This window comes from Hermetia illucens, chromosome 6, assembly GCF_905115235.1.
Source record: "Hermetia illucens chromosome 6, iHerIll2.2.curated.20191125, whole genome shotgun sequence".
NCBI classification, from domain to species: domain Eukaryota; kingdom Metazoa; phylum Arthropoda; class Insecta; order Diptera; family Stratiomyidae; genus Hermetia; species Hermetia illucens.
Window position 1 is genome coordinate 5,793,802 of NC_051854.1, and position 17,058 is coordinate 5,810,859.

A 17,058-nucleotide genomic window follows, 5' to 3' on the forward strand; every position below is an offset into this window, starting at 1 on the left:
TTCCGATAGGATTGCCGAGGTTTGGGGAGGATATAAGGGCACAATGGAGTTTTTCATCGGGAGGTTTCCGGGCATTTTAGATATGCTGTTGGCTGTTGTGAATGGACCGGGGCCGACTTCTATGTGCCGCTCTCAGTCTGGTCACATTCCTTTATTCGCAATATTTGACAGCTTGCCGAAATTTTAAGAGGGTCTTTTTTCCTGGCATCAGGTTATGTGTTGTTATTGCCTGTTGTGCTCTTGAGGGCGCAAGCCTTTAGAACGTTTTTGGAATTTATTTCTTCATCGACGTTAAATTAGTGATTCGAATTGAGGTTTGATTTGTGAGTCCCCATTTCAGATTGGATGATTTCTGGACACGACAGTCGATTAAGCGTTATAGATGTTGAAATGGATGGGTTGAAAGGAGAACGTCCTCATCGACTACTTTATAAATATTTTCCTGAAATTCTGTACAACACAGAAGAGCTGAGACGCTTAGCTACGAGTGAATGCTTTGAGAAAAACTACCAAGCAAGTGTATGGTATGCAACCCATTGCAATCCCTTTTTCTTTCTCGGTGTCCTTCGAGTATATCCATTTGTGGCTCAGTGAACTAAAAGCTCTCGTTGTGCAATCGGCATTCAAGCACCTCATTGCGCTTTAAACCATAAAGGAATTAGTAACGGTAGACCTGAACGAATCAACTTTTCAGTTGCATTTGAGTACAATGCACTTCCTGCACATGTTCATGCATCTGTTCCTGTAGCCATAATGCAGGCAAAGTTCTGTTACGATAAATGCCCATTACGGAATGAAAAAGTTTATTCAAATTTCACGATCCCGTCCGTAATCCATTACACGTCCGTTCTCCCTTCTCTACGAATAATGGAATTTTCTGATTTATTAAAATGCCGGACCAACAAACGAGTCAAAGTGAGGTCGGATTCAGGCAAGCGTGAAAACCGACGTCGCGGCTTTTCAAGTATGCTGAGTTTATATAGGACCACAAGTATGTCATGAACGGATACTACGACAAGCTTTTATACTCATTGCAATTTATTCACACGAGGCCAATGAGCAACGGACAATAGCGAATACAGGATACTCTTTAGCCTGCACCATTGCTCCCAACACATTTCGCCCAGTTGTTAAGGAATTAGCGTGAGTGTACGTACGGGAAATGCATGGTATGAGCCTGGAAATTGCAGAAACTTGATTCCCCGTTTCTATTTGATTATTCCCACTTTGCAGTTGCATGGCCCCCACTCATGGAAAAGCAATTTTAAATGGAATTTCGCTCGGTGCCATGTGGGGGATGCCGACCATTTTTGTTGGAAACCCAAGCGGAATGACTGTTCTGCCGTAATTTTTCATAAAATATTATTCGAAGTTTGACTTGTATGATAAACGTCCTCATATAGTCCTGGCTGATGTGTATTATGTTTTCAGGAAATTCCTGATGAAGGGTAGGGTCTGTTGATGAAATGGCAGGAATGTCGACTAATCGATATAGACGTTAACTGAATAGTCTCCTAACGACTGAACTGGGATGCTTTTGTCTAGTGGAGCGTAGAAAATGCTCTGAACAGTGACGATGATTCGTTTTTATGGTATTTGATTCCCTAAAGATGATTCGATAATCTCTCCTAAACGAATTACTCGTTTTGTTGCATTAATCCCTATTTTGTGCAGAATCATCCCAATATCGTTATTATACCCAGAAGTGTTTTAGGAAGATTAAAAGGAAACTAATCTTCCTAGACAAGTTTTTGTTTACCAAACGTTAGATCCTTTCCATTTTAAGTTGACCAAATGGTTTGAAATGAGATAAGAAATGGTCAGATACTCACTTATGAAAGCAGAAACAATAACAAACTCAAACAAGTCAGGAAACCGAAAGCTTGACGCTTCAGGTATAAAAGGTTTTGCGTTTTTCTATGTGGGGAGCGATGAGTGCATGACAGTTTCGTGCTAATCGAGCCGTTTCATTTGATACCCCACATGACCATATTCTGTGAAAAAAAAATGTTACGCCCCCCTTCCGCATGTATGAGAAGCCCCCTTCAAACTCAACACAAAATGGCGCCACTCCCTGGATATAAGGGGACACATAGACCACATATCCTTACCAAATTTCGTGACAATCGGTTCAGCCGTTTCTGAGTAAATCGGCTGTAACAGACAGACAGACGGACGGACATACCTTCATTGAACCGATGAACACATGACATTTGGCATGTGTATATGAAATTTTGCTGCTGTATAGCCTTCTATGCCTACAAGAGAACCTTTGTGAAGAAATGAGGTCCGAACGAGGATGATTCTCTAGATATGCACAGCTGTAGTGCGTCCATTGTAACGTAGGGTTCTATTGTATGGTGGTAGGGTTTGAGCAAAAGTACGAATCTTCATACACAGTGCTCTGCAGAGCTGCCCGGCAGGTGCTCTCAATGAACTCCTACACCCCCTCTCCCTAGACTTCCACATTAAATACGTTATAGCGGACAGTGCTGCCAAGCTACATGATTCCAGATTCTAGATAGCGAAACCCCAAGGCCATAGCAACACCTTAGACGACTATTCTCCGCGTCCTATGCCACACCCAAGCTGAACTTTACAAGAAATTTTGCTGCGGACTTTTCGACCAGGGCAGAGTGGAAGACCGGCGGTGTGTTACAAGGATCTGACACAGTATTCTTCACTGACGCATCAAAGATGCTCTGTGGATTTGGTATAGGAGTTTTCTCGAATACACGCAGTGTATCCGAGCCGTACGGTCTCCCAGGTTTCGACAGTGTTTTCCATGCGGAAGTACTGGCGATACTGGAAGCCTGTCGATGACTGCGGCATGATCCGAGTCCCAAGTGTAACATAGTATTCTGACCGACAGCCAGGCTGGTATGGCAGTGCAGAAACGCGCTGAATAGTCTGGGTTCATAGAGGGGAATGAGCGAACTGAGAGACTGGCCAGGCGGGGTTCTGCTTTTGGCAGTCCTTTGACGGGTACCGTCTGTGTGCCCCTGGGTACACTTTGTGTGTCGCTGGTGACTGTCAAGAGTGGAATCCAGTCACACTATCACCTCAGATGGTGCTGCTTACCATCCGTGCCAAGTCAAGGGGGATTTGGCCCGCTTATAACAAAAACCCGATCGCAAGAGCTTTTGTGGCAGACGCGTGGAAATGCATTCAATATTACGGCGGTCTGCACTGGTCCAGGGTCGGCATACCCTACAATTCGAATTGTCGAAGCTGTGGAGAAGAGGGGGAAACCCTGAGGCACTTCTTTTTCGATTGTCCAGCTCTGACTAGAGTCAAAATACAGACACTGGGTAAACTATTCTTTGAGAATCTCTGAGTGATCTCTAGTTGCAGGTTGCGAGAGCTGCTTTCCTTCGTGAATGCTACGAGCTGGCTCTGAAGATCTGGGCCGCCTAGACTCTGCCTCCTTGCTCTCATAACAACCGTCGTGTTTTTATGAATTTCGTGGCATCAAAACAACACACCACAGCGCTAATTGGGCTCCTCGGAGCAAAAAAGGGCACCTGTTTTGAGTGTTACAATTGGAGGGGTGTCTGCGTGCGTGCTCGCTGCCACCGGAAAGATAATAAACAAAACCTGATTGCAAAGCGTTTTGGTGAAATTCTAAAAAACTAACCGGGGAAATGGGGTGATTATATCCTCCTGCACTCTTTCCCTCTGATTACTGGTCTCGCCGATAATACCAATGTTATAACTGTGTTCATGAGTGCCTCTCCTGATGAATTCGAAAAGTGGGGATAACCGTTGCCTTGATTCCTGTTGAGAAGATCATCTTTCGGTGTTCTATAAATTTCCAGGCTTTTAATCACGACTAACTTCCATGCATTCTCCCTGGAAATGATGTGGTTATTTTGCATTCGGCGCCAGGTCGGCTTTATTTTCAAAGAAATTAGTTGGGAGTGGCAATTGGGGGCACCTCTCTTCATGAATCCCTACCCTTTGCATTTTGCGAAATTGTCTCCTTGCAAGACCCTGCATGAAGCTAGTGAACACGTAATGATCACTAGGTTGCTGTAGTTCCTGATTTGGGCTATCTTGATCACTTTATGAATAGCGTAAGCACGGCCGTAGAAAGAAAATTCGGTCCCAGGGTGGCAATGATATAGAGAAAAGGATTCCGGGTTGAAAATTATATCGGTCTGAGGTGAAAATTATGCTGGCATACTTAATACCCATTTTTTAATAAAAAATTTTATTTCGGGCCTCTTGGCAAACTCCGGGCCCGGAAGGTAGACAACAACCCCCCACCCCCCGCTCCCCTTTCACACCAATCCTGACGATTACGAAAATTTCGTCAAAACCATCGACTTTTGGAGATCCCGTTCTTGTCTCACAATCGTCCAGGCTTCCGACCTATATCAATAGGAATATCTCGATTGGTTTAGCCTTTGAAATACAAAGGAGGTACCCCAACTACTGCTTGAATGCAAGGTGAATTTGGTAGCGATTCTAAAGGCAAATTTTGTGTTGGAGAGAGGGTCCTTCGAAAAAACGTTACGACAAAACCGGTGTTCAAACTGAGGGCAATATGATCGAGAGACGGACGCACAACCAGCTCGAATATCATACCGCACTACCTCGATGAGAAGGAGCATCAATAAAAGTGAAATGTTGGTAAGGATGAAGGATACAAAGATGCTTCTCATCAGCTATGTACCTATTTAATATAATACAATCTGCATACCTATCCCTCCTCATAAATATTAAAACTTATAAATCACAAAAGATGTGCATTCCACGGCTGAGTTATTCCAACTACGGGCAGATCTCCTTGCGATAGTTTTTTCGTCCTAATGACACATTTTCTAGGTATTTCCATAAGCCGCTAGCAGGAAAAGCCTCTCCTGGAGCATTTAAAAAAACACCTTCAGTCGCACTGCTGCTTTCTATCAAATATTAATGAGACTACATCCTTCTATTGATGAAATGTTATATAACAAGCCAAGCAAGCCCGACAGAGCTCATTTAGCTGCTCTCCTTCGCCTAAGTCATTTTCTGGCAAGACTTCAAGGAACCCCATCATCATCATCCATCTTAGTTGTACGTACATCTTGCCTACGCTCTGGAATACCCATTGAAAAACGAGAGAATAAATCTTATGCAAACGAAACTTCGCAAACTGCTACATTGCAAACAGAGAAAAAACCCTTTCGATAAAGAAAATGCAGCCAGGGAGCGTAAAAATAGTCCTCGTAGACCCACTAACACAGGCATATACAATAAGGACTCTAGGAGACTTTCAATAAATCTAGCGTCCAAAGAAAAATCTTGTTTTCCAGGTAATGAGGTCACACAATTTACTAGCTTCCTCAACGACATAAGGACTCCTAAGGAGGACTTGAGGAGACATAAACTTTGTGCGAATGCACTGTAAAGTGCCACTTGAACAAAGGATGAAATATATTTTTTGGCACACAACAATGACCAGCTCAACGAAATTTTTCGCCAAGGATAAAGTTTTTCTAGGAGTCAGGTTTTTTTTCCGAAAGTTGATTTATGAGCGTGTTTGGGTGCTATTTGTTAGGAGGATGTGTTAAATGGGACGTGGAGATGTGGACATATTTTGGTGGATACGTTTCAATTTAGGAAGAACTCAATTACGTTTGTGGACGGAATTGTTCACATGAGTTTTTAGTCATTATTTTGATGATATGTGGTGGGGATGATTGAGATAAATGCTCAGTAAGACTGAAGAAAATTGTCCTTCCATCTGCATATGCATGAATATCATTTGCGGGTAGGAGGAAATGGAATGTTCGCTGAATATCCCAGTTTTCCTCAAGTGGAAGAGTACTTGAAGCCAAGGAAATTATCTAAATTCTGATAGTAGCACTCAGGTATACTAGTAGAAACCCTCCAGGAGTGGGCATTGAGGACATTGTCAAGAAAGTATTATAGTGCTGTATTTCACATTTATATAAGAAGGTGATTAAGAAGCTCCTGTCTTCGGAATAGCTTCATATTCAGTCTCATCGCATCTACATTCACAGAGAGACACATCTCCTTACTCACTGCAAAACCGCAAGTGTTCTTAGAGACCGTACTCCTGCCTTCTTATAAAATGAAGTTTGAAATTAATAAACGCGAGGCCAACGAGATAACATAGAACTCCAGACATTTTCAGGGAATCCGTTCTCGCAGCTACGGAGCTATGGACAAATTGTCCTTGAAATGCAATTTAATCGGGCCAATTTGTATAGTTTTTTTGAGAAACTTTCCACAATGAAGGCTTGTCTCCATCAATTGGCCAAAGCCACATCTACTTAGTCACCTAACTCATAAGATTTCAAATCTGTTTCTGACTGTTCTCCACGTTTGGACCGGATGTACTGCATCCTCCTTCTATCTTTCCATTTGTAAAAAACTCCCTCACCTTGTGCTGCCATATTCTTTTTAGGGAATGGACTCGCTCTAGGCACTGGAGCAATGTGCTCTCCGTCAGCAATTCTGAGCTATAATCTTCACCAGTTTCAAATTTCTTGTGAGCAAGAGGGAGCTCTCTCGCCATTTCCGGGTATATTTTTTTAATTTGTTTTATTCAATGTTTCTCGTAACATCATTACTAATTTCTCTTGTAAAACTTTCATATTTCGAGGGACGCCACTTGCGTTATCTGATGCAACTTTCTTTTTGTATTTTTCATTCCTCGTTTCTCATCGAATTGCCATTATGCCACCCTGGCACTCCAAAACTGGTGTGTATAGTCTGGTAGTTCTTTTGCTGTTTTCCTTTTATTCAGTTTCAGTAGGCCCATGTCATCTGGTTACCTAAGTTTCGCAATCGTATGTTCTTCCTGGTATCTTCCACTAGGTCCCCACTTAAGCATAAAAGCCGTATCGAAGGCTACAGTAAACAGGAGCTGTGAAGACCTACGGAGGATCAAGCTGCTTGTAAATGGGTTTAAAATTTAATTTTCATGAGACTTTTTGTCATCAGTTTAGGAATCTATGAGATGATTAAGATATCCTTAAGGCTAGTACGGTTTGTGAGCTGCATGAATTGATGTAACAGTAACACCGAGGCCACAAGCGCCCCAATGTCCCAAATGTCTGATAAACCAATCAGAACGGCACAGTAGACTGGTCGTATGAGCATTGAAACTTCATGGATTCTTGTTTATCATTACCTCCATCAAGAGGAGAGAGATGAGTGATTGGATGATTCTTCCACTATCTTCCAGTTCACTATGAACTGGAGTACATGAACAATCATAACTTCAACATATCTCCCGGTAAAGTTGAGTGAACCTAGCAACATCTGGGTATGCATATTTTTCTGCTCCTTGGTCCAACGAGTGTTCGGTGTGACTGATACAACAACGACAATCAATCGTGTATAGTACCGATGGAGAAATCAGGAAGGGTTAGATAAAAAGAATCATGAAACTTCGGATGAAGGACAAGAAACAAATTTGATGATGTCGATAGGTTTTTTTGGGAGGGGCAATGAAACGCATTTTCGCACCCATCGTTTAGGGAAGCTCAATTACACTGCCGTTTCTCCTATTCATCTCCATTTTTTTCGTCTTAAGAATACTTTGAGTGCAATGTGCCACTCAACTCTACACGTTCTCATTTTACAACATTGCCTCAATTGAGATAACCGGAAACACTTAACATCCTCCGGCAAAGAAATTTGGCCAACCTGCCACTTCATAAGAGTTTGATTCAGCCATTTCTCACTCAAGGGTGCTGGGATTGAAACTTCCATCCTTGAAAGGTGCCGAGTTCTTCCTTAAAAACAGGCATACTTGCGTTTGCTGTGAAGCAAAGACGGGAAAGGTTATTTCCCGCGCAACGAACCAAAACGAAACCATTTACCTGCTTACAAGCCCCCACTTGCAAGGCACAGTAAGTACGGTATCTCGGGCTCAGATGCCAGCCGTGTCAAATATCCCAGAATATCACGATGTTGAACCCCTATTTCGATATCACTTGCTGAGGAGCAACAAGACAGCCCTTCTTGCACCATCTGCCCTATCAATTCGTAAGCAACTGTGTGCTTATTCGTCTGCATGGTGTGGATTATGCTGCTTATTTTTCACTTTTTGCAGCTCTTCTTTATAGATCTCATATCGCCCGAGCCAAAAACGGAAGCCCCGTCTTCTTTCCGCATATCATGTTCCATGCAGAGGGCATTCCTGCGACATGGAAGTCTTGGCGTTATATGCAGACTCACTGCACTTGTAACACAAGGAACTCCTATGCTGCCCCTCTTTATATTATACAGATAATCTGGTCATTGCCCCGTGCAGGCCGCCTTAACCTTGTATGCATTGGGTCTTGTTGTAGACGGGCCTAATCATCTTTGACTTGGCGCAGATAGTGAGCCTTCCTCAAGTCCACGGGGGGCTCGAATCATGCCTCAGCCATTGATAGGCTTTCAGTATCGTCAGTACTTTCGCTTGGAATACACTGGCCAAATCTGGGAGACCGTACGACTCGGCTGTGTATATCCGAAAAACTCTCACACCAACTTCACATTTCGTCTTGGATGTTACTATAGCCGTAGGGCTTCGCTGTGTAACATCTGGACTAACGTAATCCGACAGCACTGCACTATATCCTGAAAGGCAAAACTGAGGCAAAAGCGAGGAAACCGAGAAAACGATAAAGAGTTTCCAACCGAAAGATGTAAAAAGGAAGATTTTTGACTCAAATTATAAACCTTCGTAATAGAAAAGGGTTTTAACCTTTTTTTTCCTCGGCATAATTAAAAAAAATTTAAGTATTTACATCGCGCAATCTTTTTCCCTTTTTTTCAAAACAAGTTGAATTCCATTTTAATTCCAACACAAATTGATTGAAATTGCCTCCCATATTTCCGAAGTAATACAGAATTCCATACAATATCCTCCAAATATCTATTAAATTCATGAATTCAATAGCTGACTCAGCAATGCTGATTCCTATCACAATATCTATCTCTACCAATTGCTCACTGAATATCTTCTGTAAATCTCTGGTAATATCCTAGCCAGTTCCGCACAGCAAACTTGATATAAAATTCAATACAGGTACGAAATATTGATATCCTGTTTATATCCTACCGTCTACTTGCAGATGCAGTCTCGTCTCCTAGTTATTATTTGGCGAAGGAAATTATCAATCATATTAATCGGTGGCGCCGTTGTCTTGTTCGGTCTCTGGTCGTGGGCTTTCTACAACACCACGTACGCATCTGGCAAGGATAGAGTGTTTTCCATTGTAAGTATAACACAATGGCATTGTATAAGCCACTTTACACAATAGACCCTTCAGCTTATATCCTCATAACCGACTAACGTCATTGGAATCGAATTTCTTCCTAGGGGATTGAAGCGGGCGACAAGCACGGATATCTTCTGCAAAAACTAATCTCACAGGCGAATCGTGTAATACAGCGTCAATACGATTATTCAAATACAAATGCAAATCCAAACACTCGACCGGTTCATGTGAAATTCATAAAGCCAACTATAGCTCAGGCAGCACCGGTGGCGAGATTCAAATTGCCTCCCGAGGAATACCTTTTTGAGGGTGAGCGACTGAAAATGTTACAAAATCAACAGAAGAATAAGGAAGAAGTGATGGAGGAAGACGATGAGACATCAGCAGAACGACAATCTCAATACGAGCATGATTTGCAGCGAATGGGAGTGCCTGTGATTGCAGGACTTGGACCGACTGGTCCACGACCGCCAAAAAATCGTTTGGTACATTTGGACTTGAAAGGCGCCCCGCCAAAGGTTTGTGATATTATTTTCTGTTCATATCAAAATTATTTGGTAATAAATCGGTAACACCTCCACAAAGCAACAGTTCAACCAAAGGATATTTATATTCTACGCTTTTCATTCCCCATTTCCCAATTCAATTTCAGTTATCGTTTCTGAAGCGACTGCTACCAATTTTCAAATCCCTTGGAGCGACGGGGCTTCTAATCGAATACGAGGATATGTTCCCTTATTCGGGACCAATTGAAAGTATCCGTGCGGAAAATGCATACCGAGCTGAAGATCTCAAGGTAAATTTGAAAATTCCATTTCAGTGCCAAGCGAAAATTAGAATTTATCATTGCCATCCAGGAATTCTTGCAAACAGTCGCTTTGCATGACCTTCACGTCATGCCGCTCGTTCAAACGTTCGGTCACATGGAATTCATACTGAAACTTCAAGGATACGAACATATGCGTGAAGTTCCTGAAAGTCCACAATCGATTTGCCCCAGCCAAATTCAATCTATAAATTTTCTCGAGGAGATGATTTCGCAAATCGTAAATTTCCATCTTAAGATCTCATCGTCCAACTCGTCGACATCCTCATCGTCATCGTCGGCGTCGTCCTCGTCCTCATCATCTTTATCCGGAACGAAATCACAGCCAACTTTGAACTCTGATATAATGCTATTGCCCAATTTCACGCATATACACATTGGTTGCGATGAAGTGTATCGAATGGCGGAATGCTCGAAATGCATTTTGCGCCCTCGTAATGAACTTTTTCTATCGCATGTAACGACAATTGCATCGTTCATAAAAAAGAAATGGCCTCAACTGAAGACCGTTATATGGGATGATATGTTGCGTGATATGACCCTTAGCGATATGCAAATGTCACATATTGGTACTTATGTGGAGCCAATGATTTGGGTTTATGCCAATGACATTTATCGATTCATTCAACCTCATTTATGGGATAAGTATTCGAAAGTGTTTGCCACAGCTTGGGCTGCATCAGCCTTTAAGGGTGCCTTTGGGGAGAGTCTAATGATACCTCCCATTCAGAAACACTTAGAAAATAATTTACGATGGCTGGCTGTTATTGCGAAAGAGGGAACAAGGTAAGCTAAGTTTTGAATATGTAGATAGATAGTCCTTTTCAAATAACAAGCCTTAGTTGATGCATTCATGGAGTCCTAGAAGTGGAACAATTGAGCTTTGATACCTCTACCAAGATACCAAAGCGTGGATATCCACTCAATTGCCTCTAGAGAAAACTAGGACGAATGCATTCTTGTAGAGTTATAAAAATGTGGGACGTATGCACACATGTAAAGTTACACTCTGAATTTTTATACTTTCTTGAAAGGTTCTCCAAAGGATTTCAAGGAGTTGCCTTAACTGGTTGGCAACGATACGACCACTTTGCGGTTCTTTGTGAACTCTTGCCAACAGCTATGCCGAGTCTAATCACATGCCTGTCGACCATGTCGAGAGGATATTTCAATGTGGAAGCGAAAGATAATGCAATTTTGAATATCTTAGATTGTCCAAATCGTCCTGATGGTCGGTAAGTTTAGAAAGAAAGTTGCTAGTTTGATACAAGTCTAAAAGAACGATTATCTCTTCACAGCCGTTCAGGGCGACCATGGATCGAGTTTCAGACGTTAAACCACAACCACATATTTCAAACTTGCTCGTATCCTGGCAGCGCCGTTTACAAATATATGCTTCAACTATTCGAAAAGTTGCACGAAGTCGCAAATTATTTGACTCATGTTCAGACAAGGTCAGCCTGGATGTCGGACTATAATGTTCGACATAATTTCAGTTCACCAATTCGCGTTCGGGAGTTGATCTCAAGCACGCCGCACTACATAGAGGATCTTTCGTATTTCGCCAGACAAGCTCATAAAGTTTTCGATGACATTTTCGATGAGGTAAGTGGGCTAGGGAATAGAGAATGTTCCGATTAAAAGAAATGAATGAAATTGTTTGCCATACCATTATCAGTCCCGTTATAATTAGTTGTTGGAGATACAGTAATGTTCACATGTACACACACATATGAGACGCTTACGGCGCATTCACATCGCGCATACAAGCTACTGACATGCATTACATTTTACACCGTCGTACAATACTCACACAAGGAGAGTATATTAAAGGCCCTCACAGCGTGAGCTGCAAGTCGTGCGTAATATGTTGATATACTTCTTCTTTTTCTTTAGTCTTTTTTCCGTTCACAAGCGGGGTCGACTCGTCATGATCGGTTTCGCCATGTGGCTCTATCGAATGCCTGATCTGGGTGCAATTTTGAGGCTTCTAAATCCCCATCCAGCGTATCAAGTCACCATTGTTTTGGTCTGCATTTTGGTTGTTTACCATCGACTTCGATGTTCAGACCAATCTTGGCAAGTGAATTCTCGTTAGCACGAATTACATGACCATACCATCGAAGACGCCTCTCTCGCAACTTTTCCACGATCGGTGCAACCCCATAACGATTGCGGATATCCTCATTTCGGATGTGATCAAAACGTGTGATGCTACTAGTCCAACGCAACATCTTCGTCTCCATTACCGCAAGACGTCGTTCATTGTCTTTTATAGTTGGCGAACACTCAGAACCATAGAGCACGATAGGATGGACGACATTGCGGTCAATTTTAGATTTAAGATGTTCGTTGATACGTCGACCACAAAAAACACCAGTTGTGAAACGCCACTTCATCCAGGTTGCGTTAATGCGTGAAGCAATTTCATAACGCAGTTCCCCATTGGCTGATAGCGTTGACCCGAGGTATTTAAATCGCTCAGTTCTGGGCAGATCACTGTCAGCCTGAGCCTGTTTCATGGGGATCGGTCGTCAAAAATTCAGTTTTGTTTAGGTTCAATCTGAGACCGTGTTGCATGAGGCAATCCATTCCATTTGTGGACAAGTTGCTCGAGATCATTTTTGCTATCAGATGCAGGATCTTGGATATCCCGTATGACGGTGTCCATAACAAGAACCAAGAAGAGTGGTGAGAGGCCGCTTCCTTGATGAACACCAGCGCGTATTGCGTCAGTAGTTCCGCAGTTTTTGACAAATCCGACTTGATTCACGGTTATTTCAGCGATTTCGCGAATACGGTTGTCAAGAATGCATTCAAAAATCTTCATGGTATGGGAAAGTAACCGGATCGGACGGTAATATGTTGATATACTAAAGTGTGTATAAAAGTACTCTGAATAAATATTCCAGTGGTTTGTAAATGGACTCTTGTATTAATTATTTCACTGAACTTTGCTTATTATTACCATATTAGTGATTATTATAAGTAAATTTATATTGCCCGGAATCTCACTTAATGCCTCTCTAAATATCTTCCCCCTCAGCATACCATCGCAGAATTCATCGAACAAAATATCTACCCTTTAATGGAGCAACTGCATAAACACGAGGAAAGTGGTCGAGCATTATTGACACGTAAAACTTGGCCAAGACGTCCCATACCTTACGATCGTAATCTTACGCAATTGAATCTATTTCACAAATCAGCAGATATGAATGAATAAAAGCGAAGGAGGCAAATAAATTATAAGATTTCAAGTCTAAAGCGTTAAAGTCAATTTTCAAATCTTGTTAAGTATTAATGATAACAATAATTTATAAAGCAATGCATCTACTATTACAATGTTGTAAATTTTAGAGGAACGATGTGAGAAAATTGTGTTATTTTTACATAAGATAAAAAATTTATTAGATATTATGACGTAATAAACGGTTTTGCTACTTGAAAGGGGGTTTTGGGCGACCTAGTTTACGCCACGGTCTATAATTTTGCCATTCTGCAACCTTTGATTCGGTTTTTATTTGCATTTTTTGTATTCATCCCAATTCATGTAGCATCACTCACTCTAACTTCCCAAAACAACACCCAAACAAGTCATGATTCACACTAACCATTCAATTCATCCTTGTCAACATGTTGTGAATGAATCGTTGCCAAACAATCTTACTACATCGTTTGTTTTTTACTCTAAATCAATGAACACAATTCTACATATAATTTGCATTAACAATTTAATTTGATTCGCTTTTATTATTTTCAATTGCCACCTAAAAAATTCCAATGTATCATAATCAAGCGTGCATGTAAGTCAGAAGGAAGAAGTCTAAGTCGCCAGCAATTTAAAAGCAACCGCAAACAAGCCAATAATTCTTTGACTGAGTAATTGGCTCTAAAGTCGAATTTATGATAAGAACTTTGTGACGATTTGGACTTTGGACCAAGGGGCTGAAAATATTAATAAGGTAAGTGCGAATATGAGTAACATCACGTATGAGTCTCGATTGGAAAGTAATTTAATACCACATGGAAGACGGAAATCTCTTTCTTTATTTTTCAATATGATCCCCTCGAAATTCAATACGTAACTATTTTATTTTGTTATATTTTAGTTTGATATATTTAATTAACAAAAAAACACTATTTTTTAAAGTATTCCGACCCTTTTAAAAGGATAATTCTCCCGCCTCTTTTTCTGACTCCAACTATCAAAAGTATTAATCTATTTCCCAGGACTCCCTCATCTCGGCTGTCGTAAGTCAAAGTGCACACGGCGCATGCCCCTCTTCCTGGTCTTGCGGGAAAAAAAGGCTTTATCCGGGCCAGGGAGGCCTTCTCTTCACTGTTGGACTCCCACAACACTTCACCACCGACTACCAAATAAACACCTCCCCGCCATCAGAGAGTTAACCTGGACCCATTGGACACATTACTTCGGCCTCGCTCTCTCGCTTTCCCGGTTTAGAGATCCTTCAAGTCAGGGAATTCCCTTCACCAACGGGAGGGGAGAGGAGAAAAGGAGTTGTCAGTTCAAAGAACCTCTTACCATTCAGTGGCTCCGCCAGTCGAACTCAATCTTTTTCGCAACAAGAATAACCCGATCTTGATACGCAACACGATTCCATCTGCCAGCGCTCCTCAGTATGCACAGAACGTCGTCTGAAGAGAACTCCCCTGTATTTGCATAAAGTTTCTGACGAAACCTAGACCACCTTTCACAAGACAACAAGGTGTGCTTGGCGTCGTACGCTACTCCATTGCAGTATACACAATCAGGAGATTGGTGTCTTTCCAATCTTGTGCAGGTGGGACTGAAAACCACCATGCCCACTTAGAAGCCACGACCACGTATCTATTAATTTGCCCATGAGCCGCGCAGTATATCTGCCTTTTGACTCATTTTGCTAAGAGAGTGGCCACTCGGTTAGTGTGCGGTGTTTTTCTTTACGGGCAACCACTTCTCTTGAGTTTTCGCCCTTGCGGTTGTAGATGGCCTTACGTTCCTTAACAAGAAGGGCAACGGGGATCACTCCCGCAATCACCATGACGGCCGGTTCTGAGACAGTGCGATAAGCAGAGACCACTTGCAAAGCTCCCCATTTCTGCACTTGAGCAATGCACTTACGATGCACCTCCTTGTTAAGGGCATCATCTCATACCTCCGCGCGTAGAGCAGAACCGACTGCGTTGCTTCCATTGGTCATTAGTCGACTCAAGGCCGAGGCTTCAGCTGCAGCTATGTCCGCTGCTGCTTTGGTTTACTTAAAGAAGCTCAACATCGAATCGAGCATTAAACCAAGGTGTTTAACCGCTGGTTTTGACTCTATAGTCAACTCGCCCATCGATACGGGACGTAGGGACAAGATTCTCTTTCTAGTCAGTTTTTTCCAGTACAAGGCTGAAACCATAAGCGGTCATCCATCCGCTTACCTGTTGCATCATATGCCAAGTCTGCTTTGCCTGTTCAACAGTGCGTCCGGCAACAAATGCCGCAAAGTCGTCTGCATAACCGACCAAGCGCGACTCTTCTGGAAGCGTTCTAAGGTCCGGCCCAAGGAAGAATCCTTGTGCTATTTTCGATATGATCTCCATCCTCCTCTGGTTCTTCAGTGTCTGCTAGGGCAGGGCGTGCCCTTTCAGATAATCCCTCAATATCCGCAAGAGATAGCTTGACACGTGGAATGAGTTGTCTAATGTGCCTAGCACATCTGTCCTCCTTATGGAATTCAAGGCATTTCTGACAATGAGATCAGCCTCCAGCGGCATGTAGCGCTTCAGCAAGTCGACTCCTGATACGCAGTTTCTCGGCCGTGTCAAGCATACACACCGGTCAACCTCAAGATCTCCTTTTCATTTACTATTCATCGCGAGCCTCGCCAGCTTCCAGCGAAAAGAAAAAATGGCCTCCTTAAGGCAAACGTTGAACGGATCGTGCAGTAAGTCTGGCCGATTGCGGAACGCAGTTTATAAACTGCCGCCTCCTTCTTTTTCATGGTGAGAACTGTCTCTTCGAGCGTACGAATTTACAACAGAGTCAGCTGTAATGCTAGCACCCCCCGTAGTGCCCTCCAGTGTGACTCTGCGCTGGGACTGTTCTAAGAGCTTCAAGCCCAGTTCACCCTGGCGACGTTCCACTCGCAGGGAGATCGCCGAGTTGGTGCACGTCGATAAATAGCACCAACTACCTCGAATACGACATACGACTGTCCACCGACGTAAAAGTTACGTCAGGGATGCTTCCTTGAGCAGTGCCCTCGACGTTGCGCATAAAATGATATGGGCCTCGCTTGAGGACTTCGAAGGGACCCTCGTAAGGTGGCTGCAGTGGCCTCGTCCAGAAATATTTTGCGTCGTGAATTACTTCCGTGCGGAAATCGACCGAACTACCATAGCCTTGGTCCCTTGTCTGAGATTTTGCATTATATACTGGACGTTGAGCCGAAGATAGGGAACATCCGAAATATGTATTTGCCGTTGCTCCTGAAGCAGTGAAGAAGTGTAACGTCCTTTGCGCCTTGGCGATTGCCGGAAAATTGAAGGTAGCGGAGATCTTGACGAGTGCAACACATGACAAAGATATTAGATTTTTGTCTGCTGCTTGTAGTCTAACCTAAAATTGATAGACAAGGGATAGTTTCCTCCAATCTACAATTTTTAGTTTTAAATGTAAATATATGTATATTTCGGGAGCGACTTACCCCCTTCATCAGTACAAAGCTACCTTGCACTGTGCACTGCTGTGCTTCGTGTTGATGAAGGGGTAAGTCGCTTCCGAGTATGTGACCACCAGTATGTGACCTGGTCGAAAGCCTATCCCGGTGAATAAAAGTTTCACAGTCCATCCTTTGCACATTTGCCTGACGACAAGGTCTTCGATAGTTTCCTGCTCCTCATGAGCGAATATTTGCTCGGGAAATATTTTTAACAGTATGACCAGTCGAATTCCCTTGGTCGCACTAGCATAGCTAATGGCGGACTTCCTGTTTCCTGCCCTCACACCCT

General features: G+C 42.7%; 1 protein-coding gene across 3 annotated transcripts in view; it reads left to right on the forward strand.

Annotated features, from left to right (window-relative positions):
* The window catches only part of LOC119659527 (hexosaminidase D), a 44,038-nt gene extending 30,532 nt beyond the window's left edge, over positions 1-13,506 (forward strand). For all 3 annotated transcript variants that reach the window (XM_038067663.1, XM_038067664.1, XM_038067665.1), the window contains 7 exons: positions 9,084-9,227; positions 9,332-9,748; positions 9,883-10,026; positions 10,088-10,842; positions 11,091-11,291; positions 11,355-11,661; positions 13,103-13,506. In XM_038067663.1, the coding sequence (XP_037923591.1) occupies positions 9,084-9,227; positions 9,332-9,748; positions 9,883-10,026; positions 10,088-10,842; positions 11,091-11,291; positions 11,355-11,661; positions 13,103-13,282 (2,148 nt within the window). In that variant the 3' untranslated portion in view covers positions 13,283-13,506. The remainder of the gene's footprint in view (positions 1-9,083; positions 9,228-9,331; positions 9,749-9,882; positions 10,027-10,087; positions 10,843-11,090; positions 11,292-11,354; positions 11,662-13,102) is intronic.
* The last annotated feature ends 3,552 nt before the right edge of the window (positions 13,507-17,058 follow it).